Source organism: Bubalus kerabau, chromosome 3 (genome assembly GCF_029407905.1).
Source record: "Bubalus kerabau isolate K-KA32 ecotype Philippines breed swamp buffalo chromosome 3, PCC_UOA_SB_1v2, whole genome shotgun sequence".
NCBI classification, from domain to species: domain Eukaryota; kingdom Metazoa; phylum Chordata; class Mammalia; order Artiodactyla; family Bovidae; genus Bubalus; species Bubalus kerabau.
Window position 1 is genome coordinate 15,344,179 of NC_073626.1, and position 20,206 is coordinate 15,364,384.

General features: G+C 39.8%; 1 protein-coding gene across 20 annotated transcripts in view; it reads left to right on the top strand.

The window, feature by feature from the left end:
• Nucleotides 1–20,206, top strand: part of CDKAL1 (CDK5 regulatory subunit associated protein 1 like 1) — a 777,071-nt gene that overhangs the window by 412,834 nt on the left and 344,031 nt on the right. For all 20 annotated transcript variants that reach the window (XR_008711390.1, XR_008711388.1, XR_008711389.1 and 17 more), the window contains one exon: nucleotides 13,579–13,724. Coding sequence is in view for 16 of the 20 variants with exons in the window: in XM_055570761.1 (XP_055426736.1) it covers nucleotides 13,579–13,724 (146 nt within the window). In the remaining 4 variants the exon portion in view is untranslated. The remainder of the gene's footprint in view (nucleotides 1–13,578; nucleotides 13,725–20,206) is intronic.

Genomic DNA, 20,206 nt, shown 5'->3' on the forward strand with positions numbered 1-20,206 from the left:
CAGTAACTGGAAATGCTTTCATTTCAGATCCAATTAAGGAACTGACATGTGAAGCCAGTTTTACCAAAGTGAAAACAATTAAAGTAGAACAAAAAAGAAATAGGCTTCTCTTTGTTCCTTTCTAAAAATCATATACCCATTTATCAGTTTCAACTCAAATTCCATATTATTCAATAGCGAAAGAGTGAAAAGAGTCTATTAATTTGTTACCTTTTAATTTCAAGTACTGTTGTAAGAGCCATTTAATTCATGCATTTTGAGACATTTGGGGAAAATTCACATTTTAATAAATCAAATGTAAGGAGAATTTTGCAAACTGAAAATTTGTAATTGTCTTTGTGTTTTTGGTATTGTTTTGGAGCGAAAACTCTTCACTGTTTATTTGCAGCCCTGCTTCTAGAAATGATTTACTGTTTACATTGTCATGTGAATTAATTAATGCTGGTCCTCAAAAATTATTTTAGATTTAGTGAGGACACATTTGAGACACATTTTGGTGGAGCAGAGTGTAGGAGAGTAAAAAATCTTTTCCTCTACCTATCTAAGGATCTCCAGGTGGTTTCTGTAAGTTAGACTAGCCAAAGATAGATTAGTAAGAGAAAAAAGCTTATTGACATGTGCTTCCTGCCTATGTGCATGGAAGCACCCAGTAGTCAGTAATCCTAAAGGGTGTTTAGAACTTGGGTTTACTTACCATCTTATGCTAAAACTAAAGAAAATGTATTTGTAGCTTTGGGGTGTAGAAAACTAGTTATGGGAAAGTGACTAGGAAATGTATAGTGAACAGGGATTGTTTAGAAAGATTTCTTATGCATATTTAAGTCTTGTCTTCACCATTGATTTGTTGTTTTTCATTCACTCAGTCATGTCCGACTCTTTGTGACCCCATGGACTGCAGCACGCCAGGCTTCTCTGTCCTTCACCGTCTCCTGGAATTTGCTCAGATTCATATCTGTTGAGTCAGTAATACTATCTAACCATTTCATCCTCTGCCAGCCCCTTCTTTTGCCTTCCATCTTTCCCAGAATCAGGGTCTTTTCCAGTGAGTTGGCTCTTTGCATCAGGTGGCCAGAGTATTGGAGCTTCAGCCAAGGTATTGAAGCTTCAGCCTCAGTATCAGTCCTTCCAATGAATATTCCGGACTGATTTCCTTTAGGATTGACTGGTTTGACTCCTTGCTGTCAAGGGACTCTCGAGAGTCTTCTGTCACCACTGTTGATAGGAATTGTTAAAATTTTGTTCTCAGTGTGGAATTTCCATGTTTACATCTTTTTTTCCCCAAAATTTCTACCTTTAAAAATGGAAATTTTATATGTAGAAATTCCTTTTACCAAAGGAAAAGGAAGGTGCCATTTTTTGAGCTTTTCCTGGGTCTGCTGGTTCTCAGTAGCCTTTAGCTCAAAATAATGTATATGTGAAAGAGGCATATTTGAGAGTTGGTCTATTGTAACTTTAGTCAGGGTGACTGTGTTTACCCTACAGCTGTACCATTGACCTTAAACAAGGTTTTAACTTCCCTGAGTCTTCGATTCAGTAAAACTACTTTCTAGGTTTGTGCAGAAATTTAAATGAGATAATGAGTGTTGTTATCACAGTAAACTTGGGTCTGCTTTCCTGACTCACCAAAGCCAGTCCTTAGTGCTGGCACTAAGTTGTACGAAGGAAAGTATAGCATTCATTGCAGGGTGCCTTGCAAGGAGAATGGGCTCCTCCCACTCCAGAGACCTCAGGTTCCTGATGACTTTCAGGGAAGGATTTTTAAAGACAGAATTTGGGGTGAGGGTTGCAGCTCATGGACTTCCCTGTGATCTGTTGGTGGTGAGGTAACAGGGTGATGTTCTGGAAATCTTAATCATCCACCTTATGGTTCACAGACCTGGGACTGTACCGCAGTCAGAAGTCGAGAGCTTGTGGTCAGTATGTAATTGCCATCTTCCACCTGGGTGTGGTCTTAGTTTCTGTAGAACATTTCAAAGGTGTGTGTCAGATTGTTATGTATATCCCTTGAGGAGGAACTTGGACTCTCTTTTATCCCTAAACTATTGCTTCAGCTTTTAGTACTTTTCTTGCTTCACTACTTTTTCTTTGTGTCTGCGTTCTCTAACTTGGATAATTAGACTTGAGTCTGCTCTTTGGAACTTGGGGGAGGCCTAAGGGACTAAAACTCCCCTGAAAGCCCCTGCCCCCCAGCCCTGCAGGTTTCAGCGTGAATCAGCAAATGGTACCCCGGCACCTAGGGAGGCTGTCTGTCATCATTGTTGTTAACTGCTGCTGCTGGGCTTCCCTGGCGGCTCAGATGGTAAAGAATGTGCCAGCAGTGCGTGAGACTTGGGTTCAATCCCTGGGTTGCGAAGATCCCCTGGAGAAGGGAAAGGCTACCCACTCCAGGATCCTGGCCTGGACAATTCCATGAACAGAGGAGCCTGGCATTCCATGGACAGAGAGCCTCTTTCCATGGGATCAAAAAGAGTTGGACATGACTGAGCAACTTTCACTTTTACTACTACTGTACCACTTAATAGTATGTAATCCAGAAACTGCTGAGATCTTTCTCCTTTCCTCTAATAATCATTCCAATTAAATGACTGCTTATGGTCCTTCCCCCCCCCCCCCCGAAATTCCCTTGTGCTAATTGGCTTCAGTCTTATCCAACTCTTTGCGACCCCATGGACTGTAGCCTGCCAGGCTCCTCTGTCAGTGGGATTCTCCAGGCAAGAATTCCCTTACAATAAATTTGAGAGTGGGGAAACAATTGCCCCTCCCTCTTCTCCTTTTGCTTTCATTTTCATTTTTGTCTTCTTTTCAAACAAATAAATTTCTTCCATGTCTGTTTTTTTCCTACTCTCTCATCATAACACCAGGGACAACATGCTCTAATGGTAATAACTTCTTCAGGAATGATTCTGAGCTGTTTTGCTGATTCTTATCTCTGATTCTCCTTCGTTTATTGTTTTCATATTCCAGTTTCTCTCTCCTGCTATGCTAATGTGGGAGCATTAGGGGTCCCTTGAATATAAGAATCGGGGTGATTTGGATGGACCCTGCTTAGAAGAAAGTTTTGCTTCTTTCATTTCTGAAGAAATAGAGCTCTCACAGAATGATATATTGTCAAGAAATATTATTAACTTGATATTTGGTCTTTGAAAATCGTTTTAGATTTTCTAAGCACTGGTGACCCACTCCAGTACTCTTGCCTGGAAAATCCCATGGATGGAGGAGCCTGGTAGGCTGCAGTCCATGGGGTTGCTAAAAGTGGGACATGACTGAGCGACTTCACTTTATTCACTTTCATGCATTGGAGAAGGAAATGGCAACCCACTCCAGTGTTCTTGCCTGGAGAATCCCAGGGATGGGGGAGCCTGGTGGGTTGCCGTCTATGGGGTCGCTCAGAGTCGGACACGACTGAAGTGACTTAGCAGCAGCAGCAGCAAGCCCACTAGATCGTATCAAGTATAATTTTATAATTGTTTCATGATGATAGTAACAACATTGCTTTAACTATGATTTGTTTTTCTCTATTTTTTCTGTTTTTCCAAAACCTTAAAAATGAGTATCTGTTACCTTTGTATAAAATAAAGACATTCATTTTCTAAAACAGAATAATGTGTTTTTTTCATTATGTTCACTAATTACCATGTACATCTTTATTTTAGAAGTGAGTAACATGTTTAGCCTGTAAAATCTATGAGTCCAACCCTCAAACAATTCTTTTTTTAATTTCAACAAATAATTTTACAGTCAGTGTATTTGATAAAAGAGTAAATAGGTAGAGAATCATTAAGTGGTCTCCAAGCGTACTTATTACTTTTCCCAAATGTACTTTTAAAGATAGAATTGATATTATTAGATTTAAAAAAGCAGAACTGATATGACAGGTCACTGGATCACTTTATAAGATATACCGCCTTATACCTTATGTGTTGTTATACCTGTTGGCTGTCTTTGAGTGTGCAGTTCACTGACATTAAGTACATTCACAGTATTTTGTACCCATAACCACAGTCCGTCTCTGGAACTTTTTCGTTTTCCTAAACTGATATTCTGTGCCCGTTAAACAGTACACTCCCTGTACCTCTCTCCCCCTTGTCTCTCTTGAGTGTGCCTATTGTAGGTACCTCATGTAAACTTCACTTTCACTTTTCACTTTCATGCATCGGAGAAGGAAATGGCAACCCACTCCAGTGTTCTTGCCTGGAGAATCCCAGGGACGGGGGAGGGGAGCCTAGTGGGCTGGCTGCCGTCTGTGGGGTCACACAGAGTTGGACACGACTGAAGTGATTTAGCAGCAGCAGCAGCAGCATGTAAGTGAGCTCATGCAATATTTTTCATTTTGGTCTGGCTGATTTCGCTTAGCATAATGTTTTCAAAGTTCATCCCTGTTGCAGCAATATTATGTTATTTTAAATATCTCTTTTTTGGGTAGTTTTATTCTCACCGCCAGAGCACTCTGTACAGACTTCATTTAGCTCTTCTGTCCTACAATTTTACCATCCATGCTCATACCCCAAGAGCATACTGTGTTTTTCTGTATCTCCTCATTTCCTTGCTGCCTGGCACTTAAAAAATTAATTTATAGTTGAATGAATGGATGATGGAATGATTCAGTTGAATAATCAACATGGCTATTTTGGAGTAAGTCCTACAAAGGTTTCTAGGTAAAGGTAAAATGTCTGATTGGGACAGACATTTGTCTTCACTTATTTTAATGCAAACACTGAAAATGTTAACTCTTTGCAGTTTTGCATTAAAGACAAAATCCGTGCCTGTGTTCTAGGAGATCCTATTTCCGGAGTCACCTTCAACACTCTTAAAGTCATAGAGGTCAAGGTAAAGTAAGACCAGAGTTATATTTCACCCATTCCTTCGTTAATGACACTGTATCAGCCACTAAGTCATGTCCCTGCATCTAAACTTATTCTTGGGGCTCAGTGGTGGAGATCTGCCTTCAGTGCAGGAGCTTTACGAGACTCAGGTTCCATCCCTGGGTAGGGAGGATCCCCTGGAGGAGGGCATGGCAACTCACTCTAGTATTCTTACCTGGAGAAGCCCATGGACAGAGGGGCCTGGCAAGCTACAATCCATGGAGTCGCAGAGAGTTGGACACGACTGAGACAACTTAGCCCACCTACATGCAAACTTCTTCTCAGCCATCCAAAGATAAATTATCATTAATAGCATTAGAAAGTGAATTAGGGAGCATAAAAAGAGAACATTTCCCATCCTTATATCCCAAATGAAAAGGAGTCGATATTGTGAACAGATTCTAATTTACACTTTATCTATAACTTAATTATAATAGGAAATTCACTTCTAAACTGCAGAGTTAACATTTTCAGTATTTGCATTAAAATAAGTGAAGACAAAATGTCTGTCCTAATTAGCTTTCATAGAAATGTTAAAAGGACTTTAGTGCCCGATTACCATTACCACTTCACCTCAGTGTCATTCTCAGCTCAGTGTCAGAGTCAACAATCAGACTTTACATTATGAAGATGATAATATATGTTAATACTAAATGTCAAAACGCTAAGAGTTGTAATTATACACACATTTATTTTCAACTGATATTATCAATGGCTTGTTTTATTTTTAAATTATTATTCTACTCTGCTAAGGCCAAGAGCTCTTATATCTGGATTGTGGTGATTGTTACATAAACCTACACGTATACTAAAATTCATGAAACTGAACACATAGAAAAAAAGTCAGGTTTACTGTACTAATTTTAAAATAAGATAAAACAGAAGAAAACTAACAACAAAATCTGTTGTAATTCAAACACTATATAACATGAACAAGTATATGGTAAAAAACAAATAATATATATACACACACACACACGTGTGTGTGTGTGTGTGTGTGTGTGTATACACTTTAAAAAGTATATATACTTTTCCCTTAAAAAAAGACCATGTCTGCCAAACACTAAAAGAACTAATCAATACCTGATCAATTTAATAGGGATAGTATTGATATATTCATCCTAGTTAAACTGAGCGTTCAACTCAGACAGTTCGGTTGGCTTCTCTTTGATATGAAGTAAATAAATAATTAGCATTGACTGGTGGGTTCTTTACCACTAGTGCCACCCTGGAAGCCCCAATTAAAGAATCCAGTCAGAAGGCAGATGTTAAAGATCTATCTAGAAATATTCAACTCTCCTTTATTTATGATCTCATTATCCCCAATGATGCTAATTTCAGATAACTTTTGTTTCACGTGTCACATGGAATAGAGTGGAAAGTATGTTCTGGTGATTGCTCTGCTCTAGTTACGGATGCTTGGTATATAAAATGATGCAGCAAAACAAGTGTTTATTAAACAGCAAACTGTGTCTCTCGGATGGGGATGCAAAGAAGGCAGTAACCTCCTTTGCATTTTCTAAACATGTGAACACATAACAGCCTCCTTTGATGAAGGAGCGCTCACGTGTGTCAGGCACTCCACTGAGTACTTTATGTATATCTCATCTGACCCCTCCCTCTTCGCTGTAGGTATTTTTTATTATTTCTCTGGTAGATTGTATCATTGCTTACCAGACATTCTGGTTTCCCTCTCCATGATGGGAATCTCTGCCTCTCCCTCCTCTGTGTTAGAATCTCTGCCTATTAAACCTGAGAGTAGCTGTGAGACCTGCAGTGGCCAGTGAAATGCATGCAGATGTGACAAGCACAATTTCTGGGCATATGGTTCAAGTTGATGATTCTCTGTGTCTCTCTTTGCTTCCCCCTCTTCCACATTTTAAGTTTGGAAGTGAAAGCGACTTAAGCAAAGCTTCAACCAATCCATGACATTCCTGTAATGTGAGGAAGAGTTACATTTTTGTTGTTATAAGCCACCAAGAGTTTTGAGATCATATACAGTATCACCTGATGCATCCTACTGATACACTGTCATTTTATGAATGAAGAAAACAAACATTCAGAAACATTTAAATAATGTGTCTGCAGTGAAGAACAGTAAATAGAATAACTAGATTTAGAGCCTAAGCCTGTTCAGACTGCTGAGTCCTTTCTCTTAACCACTTTTCAATACATATTGGAATGGAAATGTATATCAGTTACAAAACTAGAACACAGGACAGAGAAATGTAGTTTTATGGGCCACAGAAAGTTCCACCCCAAATGGAGTTTACTTATATTTTAAATTTATTTGTTTTTTTTAATCAAAGGATAATTGCTTTACAGAATTTTGTTGTTTTCTGTCAAACCTCAACATGAATCAGCTATAGGCATACATATGTCCCCTCCCTCTTGAACCTCCCTCCCGTCTCCCTCCCCATTCCACCCCTCTGGGTTGATACAGAGCCCCTGTTTGAGTTTCCTTAGTCATACAGCAAACTCCCGTTGGCTATCTATTTTACATATGGTAATACAGGTTTCCACGTTACTCTCTCCATACATCTCACGCTCTCCTCCCCTCTCCCCATGTCCATAAGTCTATTCTCTATGTCTGTTTCTCCATTGCTGCCCTGCAAATAAATTCTTCAGTACCATTTTTCTAGATTCCATATATATGTGTTAGTATATGATATTTATCTTTCTCTTTCTGACTTACTTCACTGTGTATAATAGGCTCTAGGTTCATCCACCTCATTAGAACTGACTCAAATGTGTTTTTTTATGGCTGAGTAATATTCCATTGTGTATATGTACCACAACTTCTTTATCCACTTATCTGTCTATGGGCATCTAGGTTGCTTCCGTGTTCTAGCTGTTGTAAATAGTGCTGCAGTGAATGATGGGATACATGTGTTGTTTCCAATTTTGGTTTCCTTGGGGTGTATATCTAGGAGTGGGATTGCTGGGTGGAGTTTACTCTTGAGTGATAAGAATTTTCCAGGCACACTTCACCATCCAGTGAATATGCTAAAAAACATTTATTAATAATTGCTTACTTTTTATGAGTGAATGGTATGCTATGTATTTGTATATCAAATAAGCTATTTTTAAATTCCTAAGGGTAAATGGCATAGTTTCTTACTTTTTTTTTTTAGGGTATTCTTAGGTTAGCTTATGTATATTATGTATGCTTGCTTCTTAGGTTAGCTAAAAAAAAAATAGCAGTGTTAAATTTTGCATTGTAAGTATGCATATACTTCCCAACAGAGTTATAATCTGAGAGGGCTTTCACTGTGAATGAATTGCAGGGACATCTGAATGCAGGTATTAATGTATATTATACACTCCTACACTGAGTGACTTTGTTGGCTCCTAGTGTATATATATTCAATACCAGGTAGAAAATGATGACTAATATGATAATTGCAGGCAATAAAAGTGAGACTTAGCATTGCTTTTAAAAATATACCATATATAAATAACTTTTCAAAATTAAGCCTGTTTTCATTCTTTTTTTCTTTTTCTTATCTTTTTAAGTTCATTAAAAAATCACAAACACTGAGATGATTACCAGCTTGTAATAGAAAAACTCCATATGAAAACAACAGATAGAAATACTATTTTCTTGATCTGTTAGGCATTCTGGTCCTTACCTACAAAGTAGTCAACATTTATATTTTAAGCAGCCTTGATACTTCAACCCTTACATTAAAAATGAACTGGTATTAAAATATTAATAGATACTGTTTCTCGGAGAAGGCAATGGCACCCCACTCCAGTACTCTTGCCTGGAAAATCCCACGGATGGAGGAGCCTGGTGGGCTGCAGTCCATGGGATCGCTAAGAGTCAGACACGACTGAGCAACTTCACTTTCACTTTGCACTTTCACACATTGGAGAAGGAATGGCAACCCACTCCAGTGTTATGCCTGGAGAATCCCAGGGACGGGGCAGCCTAGTGTGCTGCCGTCTCTGGGGTCGCACAGAGTCAGACACGACTGAAGCGACTTAGCAGCAGCAGTAGCAGTAGCAGATACTGTTTCTATGCTAGTTGCTACAAGAGCTCCTCAAAACACACACAGGCATGTGCGCACACAGGTGCCTGTTTTGTTGTTGTTATTCAGTCACCCAGTCGTGTCCCACTCTTTATGATTCCATGAACTGCAGCACGCCAGGCCTCACTGTCCTTCACCATCTCTGGAGTTTGCCCAAATTCGTGTCCATTGAGTTGGTGATGCCATTTAACCATCTCATCCTCCGATGCCCTCTTCTTCCTCTGCCCTCAATCTTTCCCAGCATCAGGGACTTTTCCAATGAATCATCTGTTTGCATCAGATGACCAGAGTACTGGAGCTTCAGCCTCAGCATCAGTCCTTCCAGTGAATATTCAGGGTTGATCTCCCTTAAGATTGACTGATTTGATCTTGCTCTCCAAGGGACTTTCAGAAGTCTTCTCCAGCGCCACAGTTTGGAGGCGTTCTGCCTTTATAGTCCAGCTCTCACAACTGTACATGACCACTGGGGAGACCATAGCCTTGAATGTACAGACCTTTGTCGGCAGAGTGATGTCACTTGCTTTCAGTCTCTATTACCCACCTCAGAGCTTAGGGTTGCTCTTGACTGCTGTTCTTGAGCACACATTTGTAAATTACTTCCATAAGAGTATACATTGTGATTTTAATCCAAAGCTCCAGCAGATTTTTAGAGCTGTAACCCATGGTGGGGCTACCTAGAAAGTATCTGATCTTGGCTTCTAAAATTGTTTGTTGCTGTTCAGTTGCTAAGTTGTGTCTGACTCTTTGCGATCTGTGGACTGTAGCAGGCAGGGACTCCCTGTCCCTCACACTCTCCTCTCATCCTCTGCCACCCTCTTCTCCTTTTGCCTTCAATCTTTCCCAGCCTCAGGGTCTTTTCCAGTGACTCGACTGCTTGTATCAGGTAGCCAAAGTTCTACAGTTAAGGCAGGCCAATTATCTGCTTGTATACCTGCCTGAATATGTGCTTATCTACCTGCTTTAGCCAAGTGGAACTAATGGAAAGTTTGTTTTACTGTCAAATAGCAATTATATTTTAAATCTTTCTCATTGTATGTGGATGTGGTTTTGACTTAAATCTCTGTTTATATGTTTGGTGGTGTATACTTGGCATAGTCCTAGTCATTGTAGAATCAGAGAATGGAGTAAGACATGATTACTACCCTTGTAGACCTTCTGTTTGGGAGATGCACGGCCACGTTGCATGGTAGATTTAAGGAAATATGTTGGTGATAGCAGGAACAGGTTGCTGAGGCATCACGGAATAAAAAGTCATCCCTTATACCAGAGAATCGGGAACTCCAAACTAAACCTTAAAAATAGAGAAGAATTTTGAAAGGGGAAGTAGCCCAAAGGTTATTCATTTGTTGTTCAGTCACTCAGTTGTGTCCAATTCTTTGTGACCCCATGGACTGCAGCACACAAGGCTTCCTTGTCCTTCACTATCTCCTGGAGTTTGCTCAAACTCATGTCCATTGAGTTGATGATGCTATCCAACCATCTCATCCACTGTCGTCCCCTTCTCCTCCTGCCCTCAATCTTTCCCAGCATCAGGGTCTTTTCCAATGAGTCGTCTCTTCACATCAGGTGGCCAAAGTATTGGAGGTTATATGTAACCAACAGTGTTAAGTGAGAAGAGGGATAGAAGGGAAAACAATACAAAAAATATCTACTTTGTCTCTTTGGGTTATGTTGCTGCTGCTGCTGCTGCTAACTCGCTTCAGTCATGTCTGACTGTGCGACCCCATAGACAGCAGCCCACCAGACTTCCCCGTCCCTGGGATTCTCCAGGCAAGAACACTGGAGCTGGAGTGGGTTGCCATTTCCTTCTCCAGTGCATGAAAGTGAAAAGTGAAAGTGAAGTCGCTCAGTCGTGTCCGACTCTTAGCGACCCCATGGACTGCAGCCTACCAGGCTCCTCCGTCCATGGGATTTTCCAGGCAAGAGTACTGGAGTGGGGTGCCATTGCCTTCTCCGTTGGGTTATGTTAATATACGTTAAGTTGTGGTTCTTCTAGTGAAAGAAGTACAGACTTTATGCAAGGGGTGAGCTTATTTTTGTGTTTTGGTACCTACTTTTATGAAGTTGCAAAGTCTGTAGTATGAAGCTGGAGATAATTACTGTTGGGAAATCTTACTTTGAGAGCCAAAGGGGGGAAAACCCACCAAATTTATCCTGCTTGTTTTCTATTAACATTGTAATTTGAAAATTGTCATACTATAATAGGGTTATGTTTCATCTAGTGAAATAGCCTGTTTATAGTAGAAGGGCCACCCTGAGTGTTTCCAATAGAGACTGCACCCCTTATGGCCCCCAGGTCATGTTCACTGGGAACCCCTTCCAAATTTATTTTTTGCAAATCAGTACAAGTTATCACTCCTTCACTTACTAGTTAAGGAAGCTAACCTTGTTGAAAAGCAATTCTGTCTATTGATGCTTTCATTAACGTGTATGAAAATGTGTTAGTATGAATTTTAAACATTCTCCAAAGAAGAAGCATGTTAGATAATTTATGTCTTAAATGCTAACACATAAGCACTTTACTGGGTTGTCTTATTCTTACCATAGCCCAGTAACCCTATGAGGTGGGAATTACCACTGTCTTCATTCTTCAGATAAGAAAACCAGTGCACAGAGATTGAAAGTAGAATTTCAATTCACACATTGTGTTACTTGTAAAGGTGTCATTTTTTTTTTTTGCCACAGTATGCATGTTGCAGGTTAGCTAAAGCTGAGTCCTGCTCCTTTAGAAAACAGAGATTTTTGTATAATTGTTTTTCTCACACTGTTCAAGAATGGTGATACTCAGGTGTAAAAAACCTGAAAGACGGAGAGTCATTGCAGGAGGCCGGTGTATTTACTCAGAGTCGGTAGTGATGATGAACGTTCAGGCCTGCCTCCCGCAGCCTTATACATAGTGGTCTTGAGTACGGAGGTGAAGAGCCTTCTGACTAAATACGCAGCCAAGAAATGTCAATTCTGTGAAGGAGAACTTCAGGTCATGTGTTAGCCAGTCATTTTGCTGCCAAATCAATTCTTGAACTTCAGTCCCAATTTAGTGATCTATGTTTAACACAGTGTGTCTGTGTGTGTTAGTCGCTCAGTCGCATATCCCAGTTAATTCCTGCAAGAGAAGGTCGATGAAGGATATCCATGAGTAATATCATTTGGTTATTTGAATTTCTTAATCAGAAGGATTTTTTTTAAACCAACTAAGCTGCTCCGAAGAAAATAAGTAGCTTGAGTTTGTCATTCTTTTCTTCCACTTTGGTCAAAATACTAGTATTCATAGTCAGTGGAAAGAAAATGAAGGGACAAAGGGCATGGGTGATACATATACATGACTGAGCCCTGAATAGCAAAGAGGCGGTCACCTCTATGGAATTAGGTGGCTCTTTGAGTCCACAAGATCCCTCAAAATGCTTTTCTAATGATAAAATTAGAAAGCAGATGTGAGAGTACAGTATAGTACTTTGAAAACTAAAATCACTGGACACATGCAAGTTACTAAAGAGCAGTTCCTTTCTTGACACTGTTACCTCTTTCGGACTCTTAGTGTCCACTCTGTCTCTCAACTCCCTCTTTTCCCCCCCTCCCCCACCATTGATGGGCCATAAGTTCAGCACATTTTTCTTATTGCTCACATAAATGGTTTCCTTACCTCAGTTTTCCTTTTACCATTCTTTTTCCCATCCACTTCATATCCTTGGAAGAATTTAGAACAATCTTATGTATTTCCTAATTATTTCACTCAAACCTGCTCTCTTTAACTTTGCCAGACAGATTCTTCTTCCTGCTCTTCCCTTCTTTCTCCTCTTTGAAACTCTGCAGCTTATAGGTGGAGAAGGCAATGGCACCCCACCCCAGTACTTTTGCCTAGAAAATCCCATGGACGGAGGAGCCTGGTAGGCTGCAGTCCATGGGGTCGCTAGAGTCGGACACGACTGAGCGACTTCACTTTCACTTTTCACTTTCATGCATTGGAGAAGGAAATGGCAACCCACTCCAGTGTTCTTGCCTGGAGAATCCCAGGGACGGGGAAGCCTGGTGGGCTGCTGTCTATGGGGTCGCACAGAGTCAGACATGACTGAAGTGACTTAGCAGCAGCAGCAGCTTATAGGTAGATACCAGTAGGTGACCAGAGGTGAACTGATTGGCTTTGTTGTCTGATACTGTGCCTTTTGCATGCTCAAAAATAAGTGTTTGCTAACTATCTGAAAAAGAAACAAGTGAGTCACAGATTTCTTTTTCTGCTTTAGTATTAAAAAAAAAAGTATTGACTTTCTGTAAAGTTGGAAACTTTATTCAAGTACTCAGGATTCTACACCTTCAACTGTTTGCCTTAAATATTGCTGTTTCTGCTGCTAATGTAACAGGCCAGAATATAACATTGCCTTGAGGCAAGGGATGAGTGGTGCTTATTTTGAAGCACTCAGAAATCTTTTTAGTCTCTAGGATTTACATGAGTTTATCTCTGTTTCGTCACCTAAGAGAGGCAGTGACCATGAGGAAGTAGCTTTTCTGTTAAATCCTCAGGAAGTCATGTTAAATTCCCAGATGTCATCCTAGAGTGCAGTCAGTGGGCTTCACTTGAGGAGCCTAGAGGATTGGTCTGTTTTTAGCTGTGTTTATTTGCTTGCACTTGTGAGAGTTGATCTGATTTGTTAAAATGATTAATGTTTTCTCCTTCCATCTTTCTCAAGGAAATGGCAAAAATCCTTCATCACCCCCGAGTCTATGCTTTTCTGCACATACCAGTTCAGTCTGCCTCTGACACTGTGCTCATGGAAATGAAAAGAGAATACTGCGTGGCTGACTTCAAAAGAGTGGTGGATTTTCTAAAAGACAAGTAAGTCTGTTAGCACTTAAGAAAATCACTGTTTCTTTTTTCTTTTAAAAGCATGTGGCAAAAATGCACTTATGGTAGCCACAATTAAAGGCACCAGAGAGAGGTGAGACTTTTGAAGCTTTCAAAGCCTTTAAGTTTTCCTTAGACACCCTTGATGTGGTTTCTTCTTTCCTCTCAGTTTTATCCACCTTCCATCTGTGCATCACACACCATTAATTTGTGTAGGGTTGCCAGTCTTCCTAAGGTAATGTGCATTGTGATCATCTCTGTACCTGACCTAGTAGATGAAAACTGCTTTAGCTTTGCTCTGCTTACATCTCCTTTCATGTGGCTTTTTGAAGCTGTCAACTGTTTCTGACATGGAGATAGGTCAAATCATGTCACTACAAAAGAGATAATTTTCTACGAAATAGCATTTTTGGAAGAGTATCTGGGAACATCTTTGCTTTTACACACTTACCCCTGTAGTTTTCTTGAAGAATGGAGCTTTATAAGGAGGTTTTGAGATTCTGTTTTTTTAAAGTTCAAATTGCCATTGACCAAAATTAAGGCATATTTACACAATCTCAGACATGAATGATAATTTTGCTTCCACAGAAAACACTTGCAGCCTATAATTATATTCTTAAAAATCCTACTTCTCATCATCACCAAGGTTGAATGCCTTCTATGATTATACAAGGCAGGAAATAGTGCCGGCCAAGGTCATTCGGAACGTTCTCAAGTCCGGGGCACTACACTCCCCTTGGGGAATATGTCATTTATCTTGGCATATTTGTGGCATGGGTCTTTCTACTTTCCATAATTTTTTTCCCATAATTTTTTCCTCTGTTGTTTTTCTTAATTAAAATACAACTCTTTATTTCCATCTTGTTTATAATTATGTACCTTTGTACCAAGTACTACGTGGATATGATTGCTTTATACAAATTGTAAGCAATTATTTTTTCCACCTTCAATTAGTCACTTATCCTGACTACATACGAATCTTTTTCTTCTGTTTACTTTCTCCTTCCTTCCTCATCTTCCCTTTATGTGTCTAATTTTTTTTTTCACCTCTAGGCGTTTCTTGATTATCCTAACCACCAGAAATAAAGACACTTGGTTTGCATTCAAGCAAATCCAGCTAATTGTTCAAATATTCAAATCAGTGAATGGAAAGTATACTTATTCTAGGATTTCATAATTATAATCATTAAGTATATACAACTTTCAAAGTAGAAAACAGAATAATGATGGATCTCTAATACTTCCTGATCTTGAGAATGGAGGGCAAAGCTAAAGAATAAGGATTTTCATGTTAGATGTCTGTTGTTGGCCTGTGTCCCTCCTTTGCATCTGTTCTAGCTTATTCTACATAAAGTTGTCTCATGTACAGACAAGTTTGGGCACACCAGTATTGGTGAATGTCTTGTTTTCAGAATTACAAATAAGTTGTTGTGGTATGTGCTGTGCTCAGTTGCTCGGTCGTGTCTGACTCTTTTGAGACCCCAAGGACTGTAGCTCATCAGGCTCCTCTGTCCATGGAATTCTCTAGGCAAGAATACTAAAGTGGGTTGCCGTTTCTTCTTTGAAGGTTATCTTCTTGACCTAGGAATCGAACCAGAGTCTGCTGCTTTGGCAGGAGGATTCTTTACCACTGGGTCACATTTTCAGTTCAGTTCAGTTCAGTCGCTCAGTCATGTCCGACTCTTTGCGACCCCATCTAGGAAGCCTCAAATAAATTGTTACACCTGTGAAATTTCTTGCCTCTTGCTTACCAGAGCAGTAGCAGGTAATACAGTAGCAATAGCAGATAAGCACGTGTTTCATACATTTGCACAAGATTTTGCTGAGAGCAGACATGTAGCCTGTTGTGCAAAATAGACAAGAGCACTTTCCAAATAGTTTTATTAATGTGATTCAGTGAGGTAAAGGAATCAACAGCTTCCTTTGCCTCCATTTGGGTAAGTGCTAACTCAGTCGTTTGGGGAATTACTGTGGCTGCTTAACTGGACAACAATCTCCTGACAAGTTCTAGCCTTTTATGCTACTCCGAAGATGGACCTTTTAAGTCTTTTCCTCTTGAACACTTTGAGCAGCATCCATGAGCTAAATAGGGGTCAAAAGATGGATCACGTCAAGGAATTAGAAAATAGTGCTGAGCTCATTTTTCTTTCTTTGGATTCTGAATTACTCTGAGGCATCCACAGAGCTTTTCTAGAATTACCCAAACTGTCTGGAAGACTCCAGAACCTACCCAGGGATCTCCAGGATTTCCAGCACTAGAAATATCAGAGGTCCCTGCAAGAGGGAATTAGAGATTGCTGGAGAAGATAGCTCATCCCACCCATCCATCCACAGTTTCAGTTTCAGGTACTGTGAATCACTGGAATTGGAAAATACAAGTCTAGCCAGTTAGGATCTAATTTTTTTTTTTAATTAACTCTTGTACTATTTATAGTTTTAGACAGTTCATCAGAACCAAAAAATTGTATGTTTTGTCCAGTTTGTCTTCTTGCTTGGACTAGTACAGGCTCACTCTTGTGCAGACTCTAACTTTACTCTTTAGTATAAAACTTTTCCTGTCCTCTCAGGGAAGTCCATCTATCCAGTGAATCATTTCCAGTGATGATGGACATATAGGAATAAATGAAGTATTTTAAGCTCTGACATTTGCTTGTTTTTCCCTATAAAAATCTAGCATAACTTCAAGCCAAATAGACTCCTGCTTCTTGGAAACAGCAAAGTTTCATGGATTTCTGTGGAACACTCGTCTGGGTAACTGATCCAGCACATAGTTGTTTCATCCAGTGTTTATTGAAATTTAATACAGTATTGTCATTCTTAGAAAGAAGGTCTGATATTACCATGTTGTTCCTGTGTTGTTGTTCAGTCTGTAAGTCGTGTCTGACTCTTTGTAGTCCCATGGACTGGAGCACACTGGGTTCCCGTGTCCTCCACTATCCCCCAGAGTTTGCTCACACTCTTGTCCATTGAGTCAGTGATGCCATCCAACCATCTCATCCTCTGCCACCCCCTTCTCCTCCCGCCTTCAATCTTTCCCAGCATCAGGGTCTTTTCCAATGAGTCAGCTCTTCGCATCCAGTGGCCAAAGTATTGGAGCTTTAGCTTCAGTCCTTCCAATGAATTTTCAGGGTTGATTTCCTTTAGGATTGATTGACTGGTTTGATTTCCTTGCAGTCCAAGAGACTCTCAAGTCCTCTCCAGCACCACAGTTCTAAAGCATCAGTTCTTCAGCGATCAGCCTTCTTTATGATCCATCTCTCACGTCTGTACGTGACTACTGGAAAAACCATAGTGTTCACTATATGGCCTTTTGTCAGCAAAGTGATGTCTTTGCTTTTTAATATGCTGTCCTGATTTGTCATAGCTTTCCTTCCAAGAAGGAAGCATCTTTTAATTTCATGGTTGCAGCCACTGTTTGCTGTGATTTTGGAACCCAGGAAAATACTTCACTTCTGTTTGCCATGAAGTGATGGGACCAGATGCTATGTTGCCCTATTTTGTGAGTGAGTGAAGTCGCTCAGTCGTGTCTGACTCTTTGTGACCCCGTGGACTGTAGCCCACCAGGCTCCTCCATCCGTGGGATTCTCCAGGCAAGAGTATTGGAGTGGGTTGCCATTTCCTTCTCCAGGGGATCTTCCTGACCCAGGGATCGAACCCAGGTCTTCCGCATTGCGGGCAGACGCTTTAACCTCTGAGCCACCAGGCAGCCCTATTTTGTGCCTCATACTAAATACTTGACAATGGTGCTCACTTAAAATAGTAGGTCTGGTGCTCGCTTCTTTTGCTTTTTAGCTTCTGTATAAATGTGGCCCTTTTTATTTGCATCCTATTTCCTCTGAAGCCTTTTCTGTAATGAACCTTTAACAAATGAAGAGTCATGTTAATTCATTTTTTCTCCAGCAGTGTGAGGCTTCTCAAATAATCATGTTATGAATTAGGGACGAGGCATTTCCTAATTTGTTTCTTCAAAAAATCCAGTCTTTAAAACAACCTGCTGCATTTAAGAGTGAAATCCACACTATGGGATTTTACCTGAAGCTGCACGCTTTTCAACTCCCCATTCAGCAATATTTGTGGTGCCATGTTTCTCAAACAGCAGAGGTGAAATCTTTTTAATTAATTTTCTTTACAGTTGAAATCGGCCCATGTTTTAGCTAGGAGCGGTAGAAGTTTACATGTGAGCCAACTTGAAGCTGATTCATTATTCTCTTCAGCTGGTTGAACGTTGGCAGCTACTATCATAACAGCAGCTGGATTGAAGATAAGCTGGAAGTGTTGGCACGTGTGGCGGCATATGGGACTTTATTAAATCATGCAACCTTTGCAAAGAAAAGTGTCTGAATTACTTAATGTACTAATTTAAAACAGCTGGTCATGAGCAGACACTCATATGACTAAAATTATTCTACTCAAATTTATTAATCTAGTTGGAAAATTAACTATAGTCCTTTGATGTTTTTATTTAAATGAATAAGATGATTTCTTGAAAGATGTGATGGGGTTTATAGGGATATGGAAGGAAACGATATAGAACAAAGCATGAGATGCAATTTGGGTTTTCAAGAGATTTGTGTTTTAATAATTTTTAGTAAATACCTCATAAATTTACTTTCATTCCCTGTCACTTTACTGGTTTCTCTGTTGTCTTTTTAACATAATACTGGGATTTAAGAAAGCAGAATGTTTGAATCATTTACTTTTATTTTCTCGTGTAATTTTAAAGAGTTACCTCTCAATGAGAGAATTTTTCACCATGATATATGAGGAGATTGTAATTAGGGTTCCCAGGACCTTGGGGCCTTAGATATAAACTGTGAGTCCTTCCCCATTTGAGCTGTGTTGAATTTCCAGTCACTCCCCAATGAAAACTGTATATTGTCATACATGTTTAAAAAATGATAACATGCAGAGTTCTCCTCTCAATCATGTGTTCTAATGCTAAGTAAAACAACTGCTTAGTCCTCAGATTCACACATGAATATGTGAACGAAACAAGCAAGAATGTCCTATTGATAGATACATCTTAAGAAATGAAATAGTTTATGAATTAAAAGACCTAACTGTTTACACAAATTATTTTGTTAAAAGTCCAGTGGCCTTGTGGTTTATGTTAAGTAGACTTTAAACATGGGAGACAAGATCCATCTCCTAGGCAATGGTGGGATGGTTTGAGAGAATAGCATTGAAATGTGTATTACCGTATGTAAAATAGATGACCCGTGCAAGTTCGATGCAGGAAGCACGGCACCCAAAGTCAGTACCCTGGGACCACCCAAAGAGATGGGGCAGGCAGGAAGGTGGGAGGGGAGTTCAGGATGGGGGAACACATGTCGATGTATGGCAGAAACCATCACAATATTGTAAAGTAATTATCCTCCAATTAAAATAAATTAATTAATCTAAAAAAGAAGATGTGATATGACACCCTCCCCGAGAGGATCTTCCCAACTCAGGGATCGAACCTAGGTCTCCCCTATTGCAGGTGGATTCTTTTACCATCTGAGCCACCAGTGAAGTCCTATAGATACACAGTGGACTTAAAAAAAAATAAAGGATTCATCTCCTTACTCAGTAAATAAAATTTGAGTGAATTAATGACCAGTTTATTTTTACTTGCAAGTTGCATGGATCTAAAGTAAGTCACACCATATGATAGCATCTTTGTGTTGCCTTGTACTTTTATGATATTTGCCGTCTCAGAATTTACCCTGTCCCTTTTGTCTGTGATATCCATTCACACACCCCTAAGTTTACTGTACTCAGATTTCCCAGAGAAATGCCAATAACCAATAACTAGTGAGCACTCAGGGGTAGAGGAGTCTTCTAGTGGCGAAAGCAAAATAGAGGTGAAGTGGCAGCTTTGCAGAGAAAGTTCTGACCTCTGATCTCTCCACTCTACACTCAGACAGCGAAGGGTCACAAGGGCACGAAGCCGGAGTCACCGGGCAGGCTGATTTCTCTAAGTGAGTCATGGATTTACCATATCCAGTCTGTCCTGTGCCCTGTTTTATCCATCTATCTGCAAAAAAGTAATGCTCTCTTTTTAGCATGCTGAGTTCTTTTTCTTCTTTCATGTGCCCATACTGGAGCACAATCTGATAAAAGGCAAATTATTATTAAACTTGTATTTTATTCCATCCCCTCCCACCTCCATCTTGTTTTATTCCTAGTGGCTTGGCAACTTCAATATTTGTCAGAATAGAAGAAAAGAAAATTGCCAAAAAAAAAAAAAAAAAGAAGAGTAATTCAAGAAGGATTCGGTAATTAAGTTTTCCTCCAGATGCCTTCCCAGATGTGTTTCTGTTCACTGAATACCCACCTCCAAAATAACTTAGGCAAAACACTTTCCTCAAATATATTTTCTGTCTCTTTATCATCATCTTTAATATCTTTAACTCGATTGTTATTTTGGGGAGACCCTAGGGTCTTCTTCACACTTTTATCTTTTGTCAGATTTTTTTCAGAGGTAGTAA